The sequence below is a fragment of the Hyperoodon ampullatus genome (assembly GCF_949752795.1).
Source record: "Hyperoodon ampullatus genome assembly, chromosome: X".
Taxonomy (NCBI): Eukaryota; Metazoa; Chordata; class Mammalia; order Artiodactyla; family Ziphiidae; genus Hyperoodon; species Hyperoodon ampullatus.
Window position 1 is genome coordinate 103,927,293 of NC_136913.1, and position 23,242 is coordinate 103,950,534.

Consider the following 23,242-nt stretch of genomic DNA (forward strand, 5'->3'; position numbering starts at 1 on the left):
CTATGCTTCCCCCTGCTGGAAATATTCTGCTCAAAATTCTCCACTTATTCAAAATCTACCATTAGGCCGAGTTTCAGCTCAGGTCCTCCTTCTCTATACCAAGCTTTCTCACTCCTTCAATGCACGCTGACCTCTGCTCCTCATCAGGACCTCTTGTCCACAGGCATCCACTGATGGGCTCAGGGACTATGTACCATATGCAAAGTTTACTCTGTACTTTGAGAGGGTCTAGAGCTTTCCTCACATTGTCAGAAAAGATTTATGAACCCTCCGTGCCCAAAACACAAACAATAACAAATTCACAAGGATCTCAATGCTTTCCAATTTATCCATGTAACTTGGGTAAACAACTTCACTTTGTCTCTCCAATTAGTTTTTAAGCTTGGTGAAAGTTAGGGGCAAATCCTAATACTAGTTCTGAAAGACAATATATGGCAGAAAGCTAAATACCAAGATATCCAATAATAAACTTGCTTTAGTTATCCTCTCAAACGAAGACATCAGTAAAAAGAAAACTAGGATTTAATTTCCAAGTCTCAGTTAGTGATACCTCTCAAGTTTTACATGAGCTCATTCACTTCTGGATCTTTAAAATATGATCTTTTGATATCCCATAAACCCAAATGAATCACTCATCCCCAAGTCCAGGAAACTAAAGCCCACCTACCTGTGCTTCTGGGGTCAGGATGAAATACTATCTGTGAGAAATGCTAAGCTACTACAAACACCGTGTTAATGTCCCAGTCTCAGTGGAGGGGGGAGAAAGGAGAGAATTATATGCCTAACAAGATTGAAATCTCCATTATCCATGCCTTCAAAATATTTTAACACACATTTCAGTTCTAGTAGTCACAACAATGGCCTAATTCCCAATGCCCTCCCAAGTTCATTTTGACCTAAAATTCTCTCAAAATAGCAGCAAATGTTGATTTCAGTCATCTTACGGGTTTTTTTTTCCTTACCTTTTTTACTTTTCAGTCAAAATCCTACCTAAATGGTAAAAAGATTTGAAGATGAAGTATTTCTGCTGGTCTCAGGTTACTAAACTTGTTCACATTTAAAATAGTTATTAGTAAAGGATTTTCTCGTTCATTCAACACTTGTTGAGTGCCCACTATTGAATGAAATAAATAATAGTAGGTTAAGTGCATGGACTCTGTAAGCTCAACACACTTTGGTTCAAACACCAGCTCACGCACTTACTAGCTTGTGTGCCCTTTGGGAAAGACATCTAATCTCATCAAGCCTCATTCCCTTTACCTCTAAAACTGAGATAACATCTACTTCCCAGGGTTGCTGTTAAAGATTAAGTGAGATGCTGCTGGCAACACACTTAGGATACTATTGATACATGGTACATAGTAAAGCACCAAGCAATGACAGCAAATATCCTTACTGTGTCAAACACTATGCCATGCAAGGGAATACAAAGACATGATGTTTCAATCCATACAGGAAGACAGACTTGCATAAGGATGGCTTTTAAATTATTTACATTTCTTTTTATTATTAATAAAGAGCAAGAGAACACAACACAATCCAATTCTCAAGGTTACCTTTTTCTTTCGCATCAGGAAATGTTGTGTTATCATTAGTGTTGTAGGAAAATGAGATGCTGTCGATTGAATAAGAAGACGTCTCCTCTGTAAAATTCACAATCCAGGAAAAACCAGATCCAAACTGCACTGCGATTTTGGGACCATTCTGGTCATCCCCACAAGAGCTTCCATTGTATGTTGCAGCACCAAGGTCTGAAATGGTTACAGTTTTCTAAAAGAAAAAAAAAATCTGGGAGTTAGGCCCAAACAGGCAGCAATGAGCACAAGCATTTCCAAGCGGGGTGCCACTGCAGGTGACTTCACACCCCTCGTGGCCAGCCTGGCCCGTCTGTGCTGACCAGTCTCATATTCTTCAGCTACACACCAGTCCCTCTGGACAAATCCATGCAAGTCTAAAAGGAAAAGGAAAACCGGCCTGAACCTCTATTATTAAGTTGATTTTTTAAAAAAATCAGATTGTAAACAGGCAGGACCTTAACCAAAAGAAATAAGAAGGCAAAAAGGATTGAGAAGATACCCCCCCAAAGGAGACTTTAATAGCAAGCTATTATAAAAAGGACAAGCTTTGACGTTAGTACATGTTACGAACACTACAGAAGTAGTTAGACCTGAAACACCATACAGTCTTCAGATTATTTGCCCTTAACCAACTCCAAAAAACCTCTGAAGAACTGATGAATTAAAATATTCATTCCTAAATAAATAAATAAAATAAAAATATTCATTCCAACACTAAATAGAATACCTTCAAGTGTACATGCTAAAATAGCTCCACAGAATTTACACGTTAAGTCAGTTAACATATGAAATCTTGTTTGTATAAATGAATACAAAGGCTAAAAAAAAGAGTAGAAGTAAATTCCTACTATAAAACTCAAAGAAAAATAAAAATACTTACATTATGTTTGTCTGTGGTCTCATAGCGTATTGTGAAATTCATCTGCCATTTTGCATAAAGGCAAGTGGCATTTTCTGAATCTGTCAAATTAAGTTCCAATGCATAAGACGAGACAGCTCCTAGATTTATTAAGAAGAGTAAGATTTTTAAATTGGACTACAAAAACATACATAAAATAAAAACAAGCTCTATCCAGCACTGAAGTTCAACCAGCTCTAAAATGAAACAAAGTACTTTTAATATATATGGTAACTTGGCGATTATCTTTTTATCGAAATCCTGTTGATAAAGTTAGCAATACCCCTTCCCCAAAAAGTTTACTCAACATAGGATGCTTAGGTAATGGCACAGACTGGTGACATTTGCCTTTTACCTCCTAATAATCGTTTCCACACTCTGTACCTTGCTAGTTTTGTTTTGGGCAATTATAGTTTACCTGTTAGGACTTTTGTTTTTTAAGGTAAATGAGGTGAAGGGGAAGCATGGGAGGGGTGTTAAACTCCTGCTTTTCTCAAACCAGCTGGTGGAACTTTCTCTACATAAATAATGATAGATCTGATTTCTGTGGTCTTGCTGCTTTAAATCCTGTCACAAGCTATGTGACCTATGACACTTAGAAGTCTTGGCAAACTATTTTATTCCAATGTGAAAAAATGATGATGTGGGCCAGGGCTAAGCGTGTGTACCACATGACCAAAGGAACAGTACTGCAAAGGTTGTTAGATCCATAAGCAAAAGGTTAATTTTTATAAATGCAGCGTTTATCATTTTTGTTTCATAATAAAATCCAATTGATTAGAAAGCCTAATTAATCTTTTGACATGGGACTTCCCTGGTGGCGCAGTGGTTCAGAAATCCACCTGCCAATGCAGGGGACACGGGTTTGAGCTCTAGTCCAGGAAGATCCCACATGCCACGGAGCAACTATGCCTGTGCACCACAACTACTGAGCCTGCGCTCTAGAGCCCGCGAACCACAACTACTGAGCCCGTGTTCCGCAACAAGAGAAGCCACCGCAATAAGAAGCCCGTGCACCACAACGAAGGGTAGCCCCCTCTCGCCGCAACTAGAGAAAGCCCGCGTGCAGCAATGAAGACTCAACACAGCCAAAACTAATAAATAAATACATTTATTTATTTATTTATTTATTTAAAAAAATCTTTTGGGCTTCCCTGGTGGCGCAGTGGTTGAGAGTCCGCCTGCCAATGCAGGGGACACGGGTTCGTGCCCCCGTCTGGGAAGATCCCACATGCCGCGGGGCGGCTGGGCCCGTGAGCCATGGCCGCTGAGCCTGCGCGTCCGGAGCCTGTGCTCTGCAACGGGAGAGGCCACAACAGTGAGAGGCCTGCGTACCGCAAAAAAAAAAAAAAAAAAAAAAAAAAAAAACTTTTGACATGGACTTAAAGTCCCTTCATACATTCTCAACCTGCTACCTCTCCTTTAGCAGAGAAACCTTTCAGGGACAGAAAAGCCTTGGGACTTTTCAGCTAACTTGACTCTGATCTTCTACACTAGGTTAAACATGGGGACATTACCTATTACATTGAAGAGCCCAAGGACTCAAAATACGATACACCAGCAAACTTACTGGCAGCAGAAATGATAGGCCATCATCTAAGGATTTTCTTCACTGTCTCACACATATACCCAAGGGGTGAGCTGTTTCCTGTTAAGATAGCTGCATAGCCTTGAATGATACCTGAGCACACCAGCGTCACCTACAAGTGGGGACACGCTATAGACCTCAGAGAATAAAGTCCTAAGAGGAATACCAAGAAGGCGTGCCTCAGCAACAGCTTTCAAACTGTACACAAAGCTCTCGTCATGCTCTGCATGCTCTGGAGACCGGGCTGCCTCGCCAAGCCTGAATCTGATATGCTAAAGCTTGTGGTTGCTGACAATGCCTAAATTTATCGACTAAGGCTCCAATAAGACCTTGTGAGGCCCAAGTAGGTTTTACAGGCTTTCTTTTCTCAGAACAATCTGGAGTGGAGCTGGCATCATTGATCCAAGGCTACCCTGCAGTGGTGTTGAGAACTGCAGCTTAGAATTCTTCTAATCACCTGGAGGCCTGCTTTCCATACACAGTCTCTCTTGGTTTTGTTTAAAGTCCCTCGTTTTAACATATTCTCCTTGTGAATATTCAAAGCATTCAAAACTATCAGAAACAACCAAGAAAAGCCTGGCATGTATTAATCATTTTCTTTCCAAAGATACTAGAGTAACAAACAAAACAGTGTAAAACAGTGATTAGTATCAACGTGTGCTGGGGTGGAGAACTCCACCCTATGGAGCAGAAGGCACAGGTTGTGGTTCACATTTGCCACTACATTAATAGCAAAACAGCCTACCTGCCAACCCATAAATGAGAACTGAGAAATGCCCCGAGGGTCCAAAACATTCTGTTCTCATGCCTTCATAGCATGTGAGATCTATGCCTTCACAGGGCTTCCTTGGCATCCCAGTGTACATCTCCAACTGCATAGGAGCCACTTTTACTCAATGCGTATCACCTCAAACTCAACAATTCCACAATGAAAATCTACTCTTCGACTTCCTCCAAATGGAGCCCACCTTCTCAGCCTCACTGGCTCGAAAGGAAAGGCAGGACCTTGCACCGACCCTCAGGCTCAAAAGGTTTTGGGAATTAGCTTCTACTTCATTCCCTTTGTTAAGTCCTATTGATTTTTTTCCCTTCAAATTCCCTCTGAAATTCAATCCTTTGCCTTTTATTTCTATTCCAACTCCACCACCACACCCCTAACTTACTACAGATACCTCCTAGCTACCCCTAGAACTGCTGTCAGATTAATGGTCCTTAAACACCTCTTCCTGGGGCTTCCCTGGTGGCGCAGTGGTTAAGAATCCACCTGCCAATGCAGGGGACAGGGGTTTGAGCCCTGGTCCGGGAAGATCCCACATGCTGCAAAGCAACTAAGCCCATGTGCCACAACTACTGAGCCTGTGCTCTAGAGCCCAGGAGCCACAGCTACTGAGATCTGCGCGCCTGGAGCCTGTGCTCCACAACAAGAGAGGCCACTGCAATGAGAAGCCTGTGCACCACAACAAACCGCAACTAGAGAAAGCCCGCGCATAGCAACGAAGACCCAACAAAGCAAAAAATAAATAAAATAAAAACTTTTTTTAAATTAAAAATTAAAATTAAATACCTCTTCTCTCAGGATACGTTCTTGAACAAAACCTTTTACTGGCTCCAAAATTCCCACATTAAATTTTAATTCCTCTCCCTGACTTTCAAAGTAATCTTTAATCTTGTCCCATCCTATTCCTTCAACTTCTCTCGAGCCATGTGTTCCCAGAACACACCCTTTAATTTGCCTGAACTTGTTCCACTGGACCCAGTCGCCATGCTCTAGTCAACCTCCCAGGCTTCTACTGCTCCTAACATTTGAAATCTACTTGTTCACCTCAGGAGGGATTTCACTCTTTCTCGCTGTCCCAAAATCTGAAACACCCGCCCCCCTGCCTTTTTGTTACAATTTCTGGCAAATATCCCCACCTACTACAACAGCTGAAAATGTTAGATACTTGCTTTCCCAGCCTCCCTTGTGGTAAGGATGGCACTTACTTATACTAGGCTCCATCCAGCAAAGGCATCCACCCCAGATTCTGAATAAGAGGGCGGTGAAATGCAGCCAAGAAGGGAACTATCACACTCAGATGGAAGTAGCTACAGCAGGATCAGGGTCCCAGGTAACAAGGCCAGAACAGCTAGTGGCAGTGGCCAGCAGTGCAAGCTGCAGGTTAATGCTTGGCGATGGCAGTGCAGTTCAGTGGCATGAGTTGGGGTACTGAACTATGCTTTGGGGTATATAGTCAAGAGCTCCAGTAATTCTGAGTTACCTAATGAACATTTTTTTATAAAGTAAAAATTTACTGATGTGTTACATACAGAAAAGTACACAGTATACATTCGGAAGGGATTTAAAGTGCACAAAGTATACAGCTCAAAGAATTTTCACAAACTGAACCCGCTTGTGTCACGAAACACTGTGTCAGGAACATTCCAAGTACTCCTCAAAGTCCCCCTGTTCCCCCTTCCAGTTACGATTTCCCTCCCAAGGGCAGCTGCCATCCTGTCTTCTAACAGTATAGTTTACTTTTGCCTGTTTTTCAACTTGATGTAAATGAAATCATTCACTATGCTCTCTTTTGTATCTGGCTTCTTTCACTCAATATTATGTCTGTGAGATTCACCCGTGCTGTTGTGTGTAACTGCAGTTTGTCATTTCTCTCTGTGTATAGCCTTCTTTCACTACTTGTCTATGCTACTGCTGATGGGCACTTGGATGGTTTCCAGTTTGGTTCTATTACAAATGGACACATCGGTGAACACAGGTGTATGTGTGTCTATTGGGTACGTGTCTAGGAATAAATTGCAGGGTCAAAGGGTTTGCACATGTCCCACTATCTTTTTAATAAATTCCTTTTCTGCTTAAAAAAAAACAACAATGAGATTTTATTTCTGTTGCTTACAATTAAGAACCCACACTGATACGCTGTCCACTTTTCAGCAGCCATTTTCTCCATAAAGATTTCCTTGACTACAAAAGCCCTCAAGGAGCAGTCATACTGCATAGCCCCACACTTGAGTGTATTTTACACTATCATGAATTGTTCATTTATTTTATGCCTGTAAATCCTGTCTCCCCTACTGTCATAAGCTCCAAAACAACAGTTTTCAACTGTTACTTCGCAACAAACTGATGTGCCATGGTAAATTATAGTATACAGCAAGTAATTTGTTAACTAATAAAAAAGTAACAAGGTCCATGAATGAATGATATACATGGGTAGATTCAAGATTCCCTTTTGATAAGGTCTCTACCACTCATTTGAATTTCAATATGCTCCCTTAAACAGATGATCTTATCTATGCCACAGCCCCTAGGAGTGTGTCTTTTATATGAATGTCATCCGTCACAAGTGTCACGGTGGGGGAGACCATGTTTGTTTATTACCTCCCTCTATCTCCTATCATTCCTAGCAGTGCTGAATACGTATTAGATTCTCAATAAACACCGATTGATTAGATCAAGGTGAAAATACCATGCAATAACGACCCAGAACACAGCTTAATCTAATTACAGGAAGAGCCTTTAGCTCTTCCAAATCATGAACCCAACCTATCAGGCTTCTGGATACTCCCTCAACCCCCATGTCCATTTTTCGCAATAAATTTTGACATGGATTTCAAGCTAGGAATAATCCTTTTCCCAGAAGTTTATAGTTGAAACATTTACACTTTGGTAAAAAAATCTTCAGCAAGCCATTTCCATCCTTACTGAAGTGTTTGATTTTCGAATAGCCAAACCATTTTTGTCTAAAAGGCTTTGACGTTAAAAAACCACAACTGAATATATCCTAAAGTGTGTAATTATAGAGCTGACAGTTTATTCTCCAAAGAGAAGAAAAAGGCAAAATCAACTTTCTCAAATTCAAATATCCTCTTAATCTTGTTTCCAAAGAGATCATTTATAGGTTCCTTTAGAACTCAGAACAAACTCTGTTCTCCAAGCATGGCACACTGCAAAAAGTGGCTAGGTTTTTATAAGTCTATTTGACCCAAAGTGTAGTTGAAAAATATACATTTGTACACAATATGGGGGTGGGGTGGGAACATAATACTAGTGGTAAAACAAAACCAATAAAAAACAAACAATGATCTAAGAGGCAATATAATGCGACGATTAAGAGTCCCATCACTGGCATTGAAAAGCTAGAATTCAAATCAGGCAGTCCAGTTTACTAGCTGTGAGACACTGGGCAAGTTAACCTTGCTAAGAATTGTAGTGTGTACTTCTCCAATACATTCTTTGAAAGCATGAAAGCCCTTCAGACCTAAGAGAACTTTGCCAAGCAAGCTAGAGATTCCAGCTTAAAAGTTTCCCTTCTAGTAAACACAGCACCTAAAGGGATCCTTCCCAAATTTTAGGTATGTCTAGTTTGATCATACTTAGTTATGGACTCTTGTCCTCAAACTCATCAATTCAGAATGAGGTTGAGCAAAGGGTCTTACAAACAAAACAAGCCAAAAAAAATCAGGACAGGCAACAATATCTATTTACTCTTTCTTTTCAACTCATAGGTCTGTTAAGTCAAATTGACTGTTCCTCAATTCCTAATGTAAGTACGATTACCGTTTCAGTTTCTGATACTCTGGATTTCTGGTAAACCTCTTAAAAATAAAAGTAATAATAGATTTTAAGCTATGAAATAATTTTTTTGATGTCAGAGAGTGGGTAAGGAAATAGGACTCAACACCATTCAACTAATGGAAAGGGCTTATTGCTGAGTGCTGTTTGGCAGACCTCCAGAATTCTTTTGCAATGCACAGCAGGATACCAACAAGTACTTATAAAGTACACTTTTGGATCTGATGGGATCTCTGATCATTTTAATCTGAAATTATGATTGGAATGCTTTTGTCACTACAGGAGGAAGAGCAGTCTTCCTGCACCATGGAGCACTGAAGTCAGCTATAATGCTGTGAAATAATCCTTGATCACAAATTCCACTCAGTGATATAAGGGAAGAAAGCTGCACTCATGGGGAATATGTGAATATCTATAAATCCTATCAGGTGTGATAACCAATGACTAATGGATGAATAATAAGCCTGTCCTTTCAAGCATCTTTTTTTTTTTTTTTTTTTTTTTGCGTTACGCGGGCCTCTCACTGCTGTGGCCTCTCCCGTTGCAGAGCACAGGCTCCGGACGCGCAGGCTCGGCGGCCATGGCTCATGGGCCCAGCCGCTCCGTGGCATGTGGGATCTTCCCGGACCGGGACACGAACCCGTGTTCCCTGCATCGGCAGGCGGACTCTCAACCACTGTGCCACCAGGGAAGCCCCTCAAGTATCTTTATTAAAGCTAGAACAATTTCAGCAGAATCTTGAAATCAAAGTTATCAGTGGTAAGGCTACAGAAAAATCTCAGTGCTTACTTTCTTGCTTTTTGATCACCTCCAAAAGAGAGAGATTGGTTCTTTGTGGAAAGCTTATTCTCCTGTTCACCTAGGACTTCCTAGCTCCCCAGGTGAACCTCCACTACTATGTAGGTGTACGTGAAGGGCTACAGGTAAGATACTAGCATTATTGTATGGGATTATAGTTTAATAAGGTGCTATCTGTACTGCTTAGCACTAATCTTGAAGTTCTCCAATGGAAAACACACACAAAATTATCTTGCAAGACCTAATTTAAGGTTCACAGAAGAAAAAGGAGACTGAGTTGGTCTAGTTCACCATCATATCCCCAGTGCCCACCAACAAAAATTTACTGAGAGGTAACCATGTGCCACATGGCCCTGTGCTAGGGAGACAATGGGAAGTAACAGTACAGAAGACAGTCTCCACTCTCAGAGACTAAGACCACAGGGGAGACTTGACTATTACTGGGGGGAAAAAAGAGTGGGAAATAGGCTAGCCTAATAACCTAAGAGTTTGGGAAAGACAAGATTTACTCCTATTCCTCCAAATAAGTCACCTGGCTGGCCTCCTTCCAACACTCAGGTCTCTGCTCAAATGTCACCCAACAGTGAAGGCCTTCTGACCACAAAATGTCAAGGAGGGTCAACCCCACCACCCACTACCTATCGTCTGCTCTTCTTCCTCATTACCTGCCTCATTTTCTTCACAGTGCTCATCACTGAAATTCTATTATTTACCTGTTGGGCTGTCTTCCTCCACTAAAATGTAAGCTCCGTGAGAGCAGGAACCTGATCTGTCTTCTCCATTGCTCTGTCTATCCCTTTCACCTAGTGGCTGGTACACACAACTGTGGAAAGGAGGGACTCCTACCAGTGAAGTACACACTCAGGACACTTACATCAGGTATTTTCCCACCCAGAAAAGCCTCAACCCTATAAAAACCATATGTCAGACTAGTTACAGGAATCAATAACCACAGAAATCTGAAATCTATGATGTCAGAAAGGGAACATAAGCAGTGATGCTACGAAAAGTTTTTCATCCACTACTCTCTTTGTAATGCCTCTATACAGCTTTTCTTCATAAAGTTCTCTAGTCAGTTATAATTCATTCAAATAAATACCAGCATAACTTAATCTCTGTGAAAAAGACCAATACATAGGCTCTGAGAATTCTTTTCTATATTTACTCTAGAGCAACTATTTTTAAAAGCTACCTGCTGCAGCTGGGATAGTGTTATAAAGTTACAAAGTGAAAACGGCCCAGCTGGAAGCTAATGAGACCATAAATTCAGGAACAGATCCTCCTTCGTTGGTACCCTCTGCAGTAGTCAGGAACAGCATGAAATTCATAGCAGGTACTTTACAAATATTTCTTGACTTTTCAAAAAACTATTCTTGGTATCCATTTTGGTATATAAAAGTAACATGCAAAACCCACCAAGCAACTGAAGAATTGCTAAATTCTTAAGGAAAAAACAAACACATGGAAGGAGTTTGAGCTCCACATTGAACCAATAGCTGGGAGCACAAGCAGCTGTAGGGAAAAGGGAGTTTCCATTTCATCCTGGTACCTCTGAAAAATCTGACCTACCTACATTATTAACTTTTACTTCTCCAAACCCTGTTCTGAACTTGAAAGTGGAGAGAATCAATCTTGGAAATCTTCCAAGAGAATGAATCTAGTTAGTCCCAATCAATAAATGGCAAACTAGCAGATGATCTGATGGGTTCTTTCATGTGCTTCTTTTTGCCTGTTTATTTTCTGCAATGAGCAAGCACTGCTTTTGTAAAAACAAAACAAAAAAAAGCTTTCATTAGAAAAAAAACTTAATGACATGAAAGCCAACAAGACAATGATTATTTTTTTTCACTTTCTCTAAACAATAACAGTGTTGTTTGTGCAGATCCAATTGGCAGTGCACTACTGATTACCAGATGCCTTGGTCAGATGTGTTCTAGTCACTGATAAGGTGCTTTTCATTGTAAACAATCCTCTCTTAGGGTCGCTTGGCCCTCAGTGAGTACTTCACAGGGGAGTTAGGGCTTCGAACTGTGTTTGAGCAAACTGTGGCCCACTTTCAAGAAGGGCTACAGAAGAGTTTCCTGCACTGTGTGCACAGCTGGACTCTCTTTTGGCATCAGGACCCCTTTACTCTATCCACTGAAGACCTCAAAGAGCTTTGGTTTATGTGAGTTACATCTATTGGTATTTGCTGTACTAGAAATTAAAACTAAGAAGTGAATAGAACACACCAGACCCATGAGAGTGGTGATGTCATCACACATTCATTCTATAGCCTCTGGAAAACTCCACTGTACTGATGAGAGGATGAAAGTGAAAAAAACAAATGTCTTAATATTCTTCTAGAAATAGTTTTGATCTGACAGAACCCCCTCCCCCAGAAAGATCCTTGAGAATCACTAGATTAGATCATCAAGACCCCTTCCAACGCCATGGCTCTGGAGCGAGATTTCTCATCTTTTGGCACTACTGGCGTTTTGAGGTGGATAATACTTTTTCGGGGGTGGGGGAGTGCTGTCCTGTGCATTGTGGGATGTTTAGAAGCACCCCTGGCCTCTTGCCACTAGATGCCAAAAGCAATCCCCAATTGTGACAACCAAACATGTCTCCAGATATTGTCAAATGTCCCCTGGTTGAGAATCCACCATTCCAGGGTGTTGATTTTATTCTCCTGAAATGTGAATTACAAAATGTGCACCTCTCACTGCCTTCTCAGGCCCCTAATGTATCTACTTCCTCTCTACTCCCATCTGGATCTATTCCTTCTGTTCTTTTATTACGTCACAAACAGCAAGAGTCAGTGGTAGCAACAAGCACAGGATTTATCAGTTCAGGAAGAGATATTCTGGTCAAAGTTCACCTTTCAGGCATTAAAAGCCCTCAGGGACCCAATGCTTGGGGGTGGGGTGCACATAGCACCATCAGCCAACATTCAGCCAGTCATTCTTAGGACCTGGTAACAACCCAATCCTTAGGAAATTACCTACCCTCCTCCTCCGAAAACGAGGTAATAGGCCAGTTGTGTGAGAGGGAAGAAGAAATGGAGCTTCTGAAGGCAAAGAGGCAGTATACAAGACTCAGATATACCACCCCTCTAAAACCTCAACATCTGGGGACATTTTTGTCAGGGTCTAGCTGGGAGGAAGTAACAAAACTGGTAACAAAAAAAAAAAAAAAAAAAAGAAGAAGAAAAAAGAAAAAAAAAACCCCACGATGTCTTCAGCACCTCCAAGTCAGATATTCACTCGCCACCAAAGTTCCTACTCATCCCTTTTAGTCTCCAGAGGTTGGGTCCAAGTTTTCTCCCCTGGAAACTGCCCCAGCCACCTTAGATCCCTTCCCCATCAAAACCCCAAGTACCAAACTCCAATCCATCATCATTCTTCACTTCTTTAATCACCCTTCCTCCACAGCGTCAAATTCCTACCCCCCGCCACCCAAGCCTCTCACTGCCCCTCAGAATCTACTCGTATCTGTTCCCCCCACTTACCCCAAGCTTTTCTCCAAGCAGGCAGTCTCTTCCCTCAATTTTCTCTCCCGCCCCACAGTTTTCCACCATCTTCAAAACTCTTGCCTGATACTAGGACCAAGATTCTAAATGTCTATGCCACCCCAGAACCTGCACGTACCGCCCTCCTATGCTCATCACTCCTTAGTATCTCCCCCAAGTTACTCTTTCTAACCCGATGTGCTCCACTCCTCTCTCTTCCCTACCTACTCCCTCGGCGTCCACCCCCACCTTACTTGCCCCGTTATGGGCCCTTCTCCCCTGCCATCCCTCGGTCGGGCCTTCTCTAGGTCATCGCTCGTCACCTCGGGTCAAGCGCCGAGGCCCAGTGTCAGTCGTTCAGCTTCTCAACTCCCTCTCCCCGGACCAGTCTTTCAGGTTGTGGCCTCAGAACTGGGCGCCCCGGGCCCAGGCTCAGGGACTAAGCAGGAGGGCCCGACAACTCACCCAGGACGAGGCAGAGCAGAAGGAGCCCGGATCCCGGAACCGGGGCGAGGCGGAAGCACACCATGATCCCGCAGAGCAGGCTGCTGCGGCGACAAGTGCAGCGACAGCAGAGAAAAGCCTCGCGGAACCGGGGTAAGAGCGCTGCTGACCACCGACCACAACGCTGCAAAACCCAGGACTCGGCGCTTCAGCGCCGGTCATAAGACCAGGGGCGGCACTCTTTCTTGCCTTCAGCCAATCACCGCATTCGAAGGCGGCCAGAGGGGTGGTGAAGCATGGCCCGGTGGGAGGGGTGACCACGCCCTGGCTTTTTGGTTCACACTCACTTTTACGCTCCTAGGAGATGGGCGCGGACGGCCCTTTCTAAGGCTAAAGAGAAACGAACTTTTTTTTTGGGGGGGGCTAGATAGTAGAGATTATTTCAGTTCCGACTCCTTGAGGAAGGAGAGAATACTTTTGCTGGAGTAAAAATGATTGCTAGGCATCGCAACGTAATACCTACAAAAATAATACATGATTATTCTCCAAACACTGTTGCCCATGCAGTTCATGTCATTAAAAGGACAAGGGAGCTAGAGGGTGATACAGAGTCACTGAACGCCAGAGCAGGGCTTGGCCTTGAAGTTCACCTAGTTACAACACCCTGTTTTTCAGATGGGGAAACTGAACTCAGAAAGAGGAAGAGTCTTATTTAAATATAGAAAGAAAGAAAATGAGGAAGAGAGAAATAAAATAGAAGGACAAAGGGAAAAAAACAAAGATCATCCATATTCCTACTACACAGCGAGACACTGTTACCTATCTATCTGTCCATCCTTCAGGTTGTTTTTCCTCTGCCTATACACATGTAAATATTCTTTAATTAGAATTAATACTAAACATACTATTTGGTATAGTTGAACATTGGACGGATGAAACCTAAAATATTCAACAAACGAAAGCATTCAAAAACTATAACAATCTCAAGTTGGGATAAAGCACTGGTTCTCAAATATTTGTTTCCAAAAGAATTATCTGGGGATTTTTAATAACATATTGACTCCTCAATCTCATTCCCCAGAGATTCTGAAACAGTAGATCTTTGGCAGTCCTAGGAATCTGTTTTTATTTTTTTAACAGGAACCCCAAGTAATTCTGATTCCTATGGTCCCCAGACTACATTTTGAGCAACACTAAAATAGAGCTTCAAAATCATCTAGTCCAGGAGATCTTAATCTGGTTCCAGTGGATGAACTTGGGGTTGGGGGGTGTCTGTGAATCCCCAAAAATTACATGCAAGGTTTCTGTATGTGTATTTTTCTGGGGAAGTTTATAGCTTTTACTGGTTCTTAAGTGGGACCTGTGACTCCTCACCCTAACGCCCGCCCCTGCTCAAATATTAAGATCTAGCCCCCACTGTCCTTTGCTTTAATGTGATTAATTCCTGAAAGTGAGAACACTTCGCAATGAATGTGTTCTGTCATGGGTGAAACTGAGTCATGAGCAAGTGACTTCCTCTAAGAGGGACTGACATACACTACAGTATTAGGCACTGCCTTTAGCAAAACAAGGTCATTTGACTGCCCCACCATCAATAAGGCTAGGCAGCAGCTATGTCCTGAAGAACCCACAATTGAGTTGAGCACTCAGAAGTTGCCCCCCCAATTCTTAATGAAGCGACTCTCTCCCTTCTCCCTCAGCTGTAAACTGCCTAACTTTAATGTTCAGTGAAACTCTAAGTTCCAGAAGAAGAGACAAAAGAGCATGGTGGAAAGAACATTGGATGGGCAGTCAGAAGAGTTGGGTATGAAATACCACTTACTGGCAGCATGACCTTGGGTGAGTCACTTCATCTCTTTGAGCTTCTATATCTTTATCCAAAAATAACATAGTGTGACTAGAGCTGTTTCTCAATCCTGGCTGCACATTGGGATCACTTGTAGGGCTTAAAAACTAGAGATGCCCCTTGGTCCCGCCCCTTGAGATTCTGATTCAGTTGATATGGAGTGGGGCCTGGGCATTGTGTTTTTCTCAAAACTCCCCAAGGCAATATTAATGGGCCAGACATGATCTCTCTAAGGTAGCCCCAGCTTTACAATTCTAGGATTCTATGAGAGTAAATGCTCACTTGTTTAAAATATTAGAAAACAAAGTGTCCCAATGAGTCAAACATCCCATTTAACAAATTGTTGTCCTGAACTTCTTGCAGATGTCATCAAATGAAAACATGGAACACAGAGAGATATCAGCGGCCTTACAAGCGAAATCCACCACCATCACCACCTTTTCCCCTGACAAAAACAAATGCTTGTTCCTTGACTGGGACAGCCTCCTTCAGGAGACAGAACAATGTTTTGGGGGTGGTGAGTAAAGGTTGGGTTATTTTGTCAGAAGAAACAAGCCAAAAATTCTCAAACCTTTGTTTGGTCTGAGTGTCCATACTTGCAGTTGTTTAATGTCCCCTCCTCTAACACTGTGAGAACTACTCCCTTTTTTGTGCACTGTCTCCCATCACCCCCACCCAGTTGAAGGAACTTGACCGGAGCTCTTCTGCAGGAGAGGCAGATCCGTATGTAGGACTAGGGTCCATGGTTTGAGGAACTTTGTGAGATCCCCTGGGATCTGAGCTTCACATCTGTGGACTTGATTATTGATATTGCTGTAAACAGAGCGCTTTTACGTGCACTTCCTCTCCTACCGGACCTCGTACCTCCCCCTAGGGCAAAACTCCTCAGTCCCCCACCACCATAGGTAGATTCTGACTCTTTGGGGCAGCTCTGAGAGCTCATGACTTTTTAGCCAGGGAGCAGGGAATCACCGGCAAACACTGCCCTAAATGTGAACACACTGAATGGTTGCAGAAATAATGACCCTCTCAGAGTTGGTAAGTGACAAAACAATGAGATGTGTGGGTCCAAGGGAGGAAATGAACAAAAAGATACAGATTTAGAATGGAAAAAATGACAAATGTTTATTAAATAAATGAGCGACCCTGAGATACTGGTGCCATCTACCTGCCATCTGTTGAATGAAGAAAAACCCACTGTCTAAAAGTTGGGAGTTCTGTTTTATTCGGGGAGTTTGCTGAGCACTATAGCCCGCACCCAAGACCTGTTCTAAAGAGGCAAGGGAGGAGCCACGATATAGAGGAGTTTTTTGCTGGAAAAAAAAAAATGTGGTCGAACATCAAAAATTACTGCTAGGGCTTCCCTGGTGATGCAGTGGTTGAGAATCTGGCTGCTAATGCAGGGGACATGGGTTCGAGCCCTGGTCTAGGAGGATCCCACATGCCACGGAGCAACTAGGCCCGTGAGCCACAACTACTGAACCTGCGCGTCTGGAGCCTGTGCTCCGCAACGGGAGGCCGTGATAGTGAGAGGCCCGCGCACCGTGATGAAGAGTGGCCTCCGCTTGCCACAACTAGAGAAAGCCCTCCCACAGAAACGAAGACCCAACACAGCAAAAATAAATAAAATAAATTAATAAACTCCTACCCCCAACATCTAAAAAAAAAAAGCATACAAGAGAACAAAATATAAAAAAAAATTACTGCTAATCACAAAAAAAACAGACATCTCAAGTTAATGATTTTAGTGCTTTTCTCTGTATGGGAAGATGCAAGAATCTGGGCTCATTGCAATTATTCCTTAGATATACATCTTCCCTATCTAGGGCCACTATCCTGTTTTCCTCCATCCTGAATGCCCCTGGGGCGCACTGTGGGGGGGGGGGTGGCTGCCGCGGCGGCTGCTGGCTTGGTGGCTTGGTGGCGGGCGGCATTCTTTGTTTACTGAAATGGCAGGCGACATTTTTTTCTCCCCACATCATGCAATTATTTTATTTGCATTCTTTCTCTGCCATTTTTCTTTTCCCTACTCATTTTTTTTTAGTTTCTCCTACACTCCTTTTTCCTTTCCCCTCTGGCATGGCCCCCTTTTCTGGGTAAGCCTCCAAACTGTGACTGTACGGTCATCACTCAGCCCCAACAGAAAGATCACAGTGGGCTCAAAGGGCTGCCAGCCTCGAGCTAGAGTGCGCTGGGTGAGTGGAAACAGGCCATTGGAGTTATTTGTTTCCCCCAGCAGGATTCTTCTCGACCTGTCCCCCAAAGATCTGGTCTAACCTGCTAATGATTCTCAACTTGCAGCATGCATCACAATCACCAAAAAGGCTTCTGAAAACACAGATTACTGGGCCCTACTGTGGAGTTTGAGCCAGTCTGGGGTGGGGCACGAGAATCTGCATTTCTGGCAACTTCCCAGGTGATCCTGATGTTGCCATTCTGGAAACCACACTTTGAGTAAAGAGGCCCCAAACCGAGGTCACCTGTCCTCTGGGGAATGGGGTTGAGGTGGGGGAGAAGAGACTTTCATTAACTTCTACGGTATTTCAATTTTTACAGCAATCAAATTTTTTTTGTAATAATGGTTTTTAAATTAATGAGTGAAAATCATTTTAAAAAATCAATTTTTAAAGTATGAAATCTAAAGGAAACACACTTTCTAAAAACATTTTTTAACATCTTTATTGGAGTATAATTGCTTTACAATGGTGTGTTAGTTTCTGCTTTATAACAAAGTGAATGAGCTATACATATACATATACATATATCCCCATATCTCCTCCCTCTTGCGTCTCCCTCCCACCCTCCCTATCCTAGGTGGTCACAAAGCACCGGGCTGATCTCCCTGTGCTATGCGGCTGCTTCCCACTAGCTCCTGGACTCCAGTCCCACTCCTCAAAGTAAAAACTGGTAACAATCTCTTTTTCTCAACTCTCGGGAAAAAATTATGTACCTGCATATATATTTACATTTTTTTAATTAGATAAATATGAGCATGCTCTACATATTGTTTAGTGACTTGCTTTTCTCACTTAGTGGTATATCTTGAAGATGACCTTTAAAAGTCATATAGCTGGGCTTCCCTGGTGGCACAGTGGTTGAGAGTCCGCCTGCCTATGCAGGGAACACGGGTTCGTGCCCCGGTCCGGGAGGATCCCGCGTGCCGCGGAGCGGCTGGACCCGGGAGCCATGGCCGCTGAGCTTGCGCGTCTGGAGCCTGTGCTCCGCAACGGGAGAGGCCACAACAGTGAGAGGCCCGCGTACCGCAAAAAAAAAAAAAAAAAAAAAAAAAAAAAAAAGTCATATAGCTTTGCCTCATTCTTCTAAATAGCTTTCATTGTGTAGCTGTACCATAATTTATATTTATTTATTTAATTTTCTCTGTGTTGGTTTTTTTTTTTTTTTTTTTTTTTTTTTTTTTTTTTTTTTTTTGCAGTATGTGGGCCTCTCACTGTTGTGGCCTCTCCCGCTGCAGAGCACAGGCTCCGGATGCGCAGGCTCAGCGGCCATGGCTCACGGGCCCAGCCGCTCCGCGGCACGCGGGATCCTCCCAGACCGGGGCACAAACCCGCGCCCCCTGCATCGGCAGGCGGACTCTCAACCACCGTGCCACCAGGGAAGCCCCTGCCTTGCGTTTCTGTTGCTGCACGCGGGCTTTCTCTAGTCGCGGCGAGCGGGGGCTACACTTCATTGCGGTGCGTGGGCTTCTCATTTTGGGGGCTTCTCTTTGTTGTGGTGCACGGGCTCGTACGTGTGCAGGCTTCAGTAGTTGTGGCACACAGGCTCAGTAGTTGTGGCTTGTGGGCTCTAGAGCACAGGCTCAGTAGCTCTGGCGCATGGGCTTAGATACTCCATGGCATGTGGGATCTTCCCGGACCAGGGCTCGAACCCACGTGCCCTGCATTGGCAGGCGTATTCTTAACCATTGCGTCACCAGGGAAGTCCCTGTACCATAATTTATAAAACGCAAATATTCTTAAACCCCTCTTCCCCAAACAAATCCCTAGATCTGTCTGCAGCATCACCCTGTGGTTAACATAGGAATTGCATCGCATAACAACACCATTAATAATAAGGGAGTTTTAATAAATTACTTAGACTTATGTCACTGTTTTGAAAAGTGGAAACTTGCCACAGGGTAAGCACTGCTGGTGTGGCCGGAGCAGAGTGAGGTCCAGCCGTTGTGATGCTGAAGTGGATTTTTGGAACCCATTCAGCCATCCGATTATCATGCAACATTAGGAAGGTCATTCCATGCTCTGTGTGCATCTGATATTCCTCGCCACCCACCCCCCTCCCGACTTGGAGGAGAAGGGACATACTCAGCTGATGGAAGGAAGTTACTTCTTAGAAGAGGGACAACTTTAAACACTAGTTGCTCTCCTGTGTGTGTGTGTGTGTGTGTGTGTGTGTGTGTATGTGTGTGTTTCACTTTAATCATTTAAAGAGGGGTGGTATAGTGCAGTACTTGAGAGCGGGGCTCTGGCATTGTACTGCCTCGATTTGACTCCTGCCTCTACTACTTACTAATTGTGTGACGTCTGGGCCTCAGTTTCCTCATCCATAAAATGGAGATAATAATAGTAGTACCTATGATGTAAGATTATGGCAAGGATTGAATGAGGTACATGAAAAACGCTGACAAGTAGTAAGCACTTGACAAACATTCCTGTTACTCTTATTAGTCGTAGTAATTGTAGTGTTCCCTTCTCTCTGCCAGTGTGTCATAGACCTAATGACTTCTCACTGGTGCTCACTGATTAAGGAAGGGCCATTGCTATCCTTCATATTTTAAATTTTTTTCTATATAAATGCATACATGTCCAATGAAGAACGCTTGTAAAACGCTGCTAAACACCAAGAGGAAGATTAAAATAACCTGTGGGGGCTTCCCTGGTGGTGCAGTGGTTGAGAGTCCGCCTGCCGATGCAGGGGACGCGGGTTCGTGCCCCGGTCTGGGAGGATCCCACATGCCGCGGAGCGGCTGGGCCCGTGAGCCGTGGCCGCTGAGCCTGCGCGTCCAGAGCCTGTGCTCCGCAGCGGGAGAGGCCACAACAGTGAGAGGTCCGCGTACCGAAAAAAATAAAAATAACCTGCGGTCCTACTTCTGCCTAGAAAATTCCTTCTCCTCCCACCTCCTCCAACACCAGGCTAACTTCTGCTTCTCCTTCAGGTGACATGACTCTCTCCCAAGAAATCTTCTTTAACCAGTCAAGGCTGAGTTAAGGGGGTTTCACCAACGTGCTCCCCTAAAGCTCTGGACTTCCCTCATCATGGCGTTCAGCACACTGTAATTGTCTGTTCACTGGCCCAGACCCCACCAGAGCCTGTGAGCTTCTTTAGGGCAGAGGACATGGCCATTTTTGGCTTAATTTATTTTTTTATTGAAATATAGTTGATTTACAATGTTGCAATAATTTCTGCTGCACAGCAAGTGGGACATGGCCATTGTTTTCACCGATCTATGCTCATAGTAAATGCTCAGTAAATGCTTATCAAATTCACGAATGAATGGCAGGTCCAAGAATAGGTTCTAGCTTTTGGAGATCATATGGCCTAAGCGCTGAGCTGGCGGAATGGTCTCCCCAGCAGAATATTTCCCAAGTTTTTTCCATCTGTGTCACATCAGGGAAAGTGGCAAGATACATGCCTTCTTTCCACTAGACCAGCCAGCTGACTGAGGACAAACTGCTAACTTCCGCTTCTACCACTTTCTCTTCGTCTATATGTCTCTCTTTGTCGCACTCTCTCTTTCTTTCTTTCTTTCTGTCTCTCTGTCTCTCTGTCTCTCTGTCTCTCTGTCTCTCTCTCTCTCACACACACACACACCCCTCCCTTAGCTCTTCACTGGAATCTCCACATTCTCTTTCAACTGAATAGATTATGAAGGAGAGGGATCCCAGGACATTAGGACCCACAAAACTGTGAGACTGTGTGTTGCTCAGGCAATAATGTCATATCATTCCCTTCCTTTGCAGTTGGGGTTTGGAGGAGAGGGTTCAGAGTCAGAGATTCTTACCTCCTCCCTTTATGACACTGTTGATGGTGACAATAACCTGAGGCTTCAAGTGTAACTGAGAAGGCTGCTGCCAGCGCTTTGGAGTAAGAGGGCAGACACTCACTGCAGGCTCCTGATAGGGAATGATAGACATTGAAAACCAGGAGAGCTCTTGTCTGCTTCAACCCCTTCATTTTGTCCAGGGAGGTCAAGTTACTTGGCCAAGTAGGCAGCAGAGCTGGGAATAGAGCTCTTACCTCTGTATTTCTTGCCTAGTGCTCTATTCTCAGTTAGCTCAGACCCTGTGCTCTAAAAGGCCCCCTTCATTAAAGTTTCATATCATTGAGAAAGGCCAGGAAAACACTGAGGGCCCTGTTCAGTTCCGGAATTTATTACATGGAGACCTTAGCACTCTTATGAATTGAAACGTGTAAGTTTCCTAGCAACTTCCCTCTTCCAGATGTTATTTATTCCCTTTTCCGGCTGACTGTTCATGGAAGTCCTTGTTGGCTTTACAATGGGCTTTGAGGAAGACAGTCCATCTGGCCAACTCCTTCATTGGGGATGTAATAGGAGGCACAAACAATAAGTACACTTCACTTGATTCCATCCCTTTCCTTCCATCCATATTTCCCCACCCTTTCTCCCCAGACACAGTGATTTCTGAGAGCCAGGGTGGCTTCCAGGGTAGACACAGCCACCTGAAGACCTGTGAAACCAGGATTCAGACACCAACCTTCCTGCCGCATCCAGCACAGGGCTCGCACCTAACACTCGCTCACGCTCCTCAGCATAAAACCCAGGAAAGCTGTTTTCTGAGCCCAGTTTGGCCACTGCTCACTCCGTGGCCTGTTCAGGTCACTTAATCTCTTTAGCCACTTAATCACAATTTCCTCTACTGTCTAAGGGTTTGGACAAGAGCAGTGTTTCTCAAAGTGTGTTCCAGGGAGTCCATGGGCTCAGAGGAGGTATCTCAGAGCAGGTGGGCAGGACGTCCTGACTTTCATTCCACACCAACAAGAATGGCTCCAGTTTTCTCTGTTTTATGTATTTTTTTAATTACTGCTAGATCTTTACTTATTTATTTTATTTATTTACTTTTGGCTGTGTTGGGTCTTCGTTGCTGCACGCAGGCTTTCTCTAGTTGTGGCGAGTGGGTGCTGCTCTTCGTTGTGGTGCACGGGCTTCTCATTGCGGTGGCTTCTCTTGTTGCAGAGCACGGGCTCTAGGCGTGCGGGCTTCAGTACTTGTGGCACGTGGGCTCAGTAGTTGTGGCGCATGGGCTTAGTTGCTCCGGCATGTGGGATCTTCCTGGACAAGGGCTCGAACCCATGTCCCCTGCATTGGCAGGTGGATTCTTAACCACCACGCCACCAGGGAAGTCCTCAGTTTTCTCTGTTTTAGATCGTGGGTTTTTGTGGGAAATTTTGCTTGAACAAAGGGCTCTGTGGCTAAAAAAACTGCAAGAAACTCTGGACTAAAAAATCACCATGGTCACTTTCAGCTGTAACGATCTAAAATCCTAGCTTCTTTCTGGGTTTCCAAGATAGGCCTGTCTGATCATGAAGGATTCTGGTATCTTTTGTTCTAAAAAGAGCAGCTAAAATGAGAAGACTTGAAGAGCACATCCATGGCAGGCCTCTAGGGTCACCTCTAAGCTGGTGACACTAAAAAAATAGTAATAACTACACGTGTCCTATATGCCAGGGATTGTTGTAAGCCTTTCACATGTAATTCTCACAACAACTCTATAAAGTAGGTTTTATTGTCTCTGTTTTACAGATGAGGAAACAGAAGCACAGAAAGGTTAAATAACCTACCTGTCTTTGTCAGCTCGAGCTGCTATAACAAATTACTGTAGACTGGGTGGCGTAAGCAACAAATATTTATTTCTCATAATTCTGGAGGCTGGGAAGTCCAAGATCAAGGTGCTGGCAGATTCAGTGTCTGGTGAGAGCCAGAGCTGGTTGACAGACAGCTACCTTCTTTCTGTGTCCCCACATGGTGGAGACATCATCTCTCTCACGTTTCTTCTC

General features: G+C 43.7%; 1 protein-coding gene across 3 annotated transcripts in view; it reads right to left on the bottom strand.

The window, feature by feature from the left end:
• LAMP2 (lysosomal associated membrane protein 2) overlaps positions 1-13,465 on the bottom strand; it is a gene marked incomplete at both ends in the record, with an annotated part of 34,635 nt that extends 21,170 nt beyond the window's left edge. For 2 of the 3 annotated variants that reach the window (XM_079727538.1, XM_079727539.1), the window contains 3 exons: positions 1,557-1,770; positions 2,458-2,576; positions 13,387-13,450. In XM_079727538.1, coding sequence (XP_079583664.1) covers positions 1,557-1,770; positions 2,458-2,576; positions 13,387-13,450 — 397 coding nt within the window. Of the gene's footprint in view, positions 1-1,556; positions 1,771-2,457; positions 2,577-13,386 lie in introns of all 3 variants that reach the window. The other variant, XM_079727537.1, reaches the window with a different exon arrangement.
• Between the last annotated feature and the right edge of the window lie 9,777 nt (positions 13,466-23,242).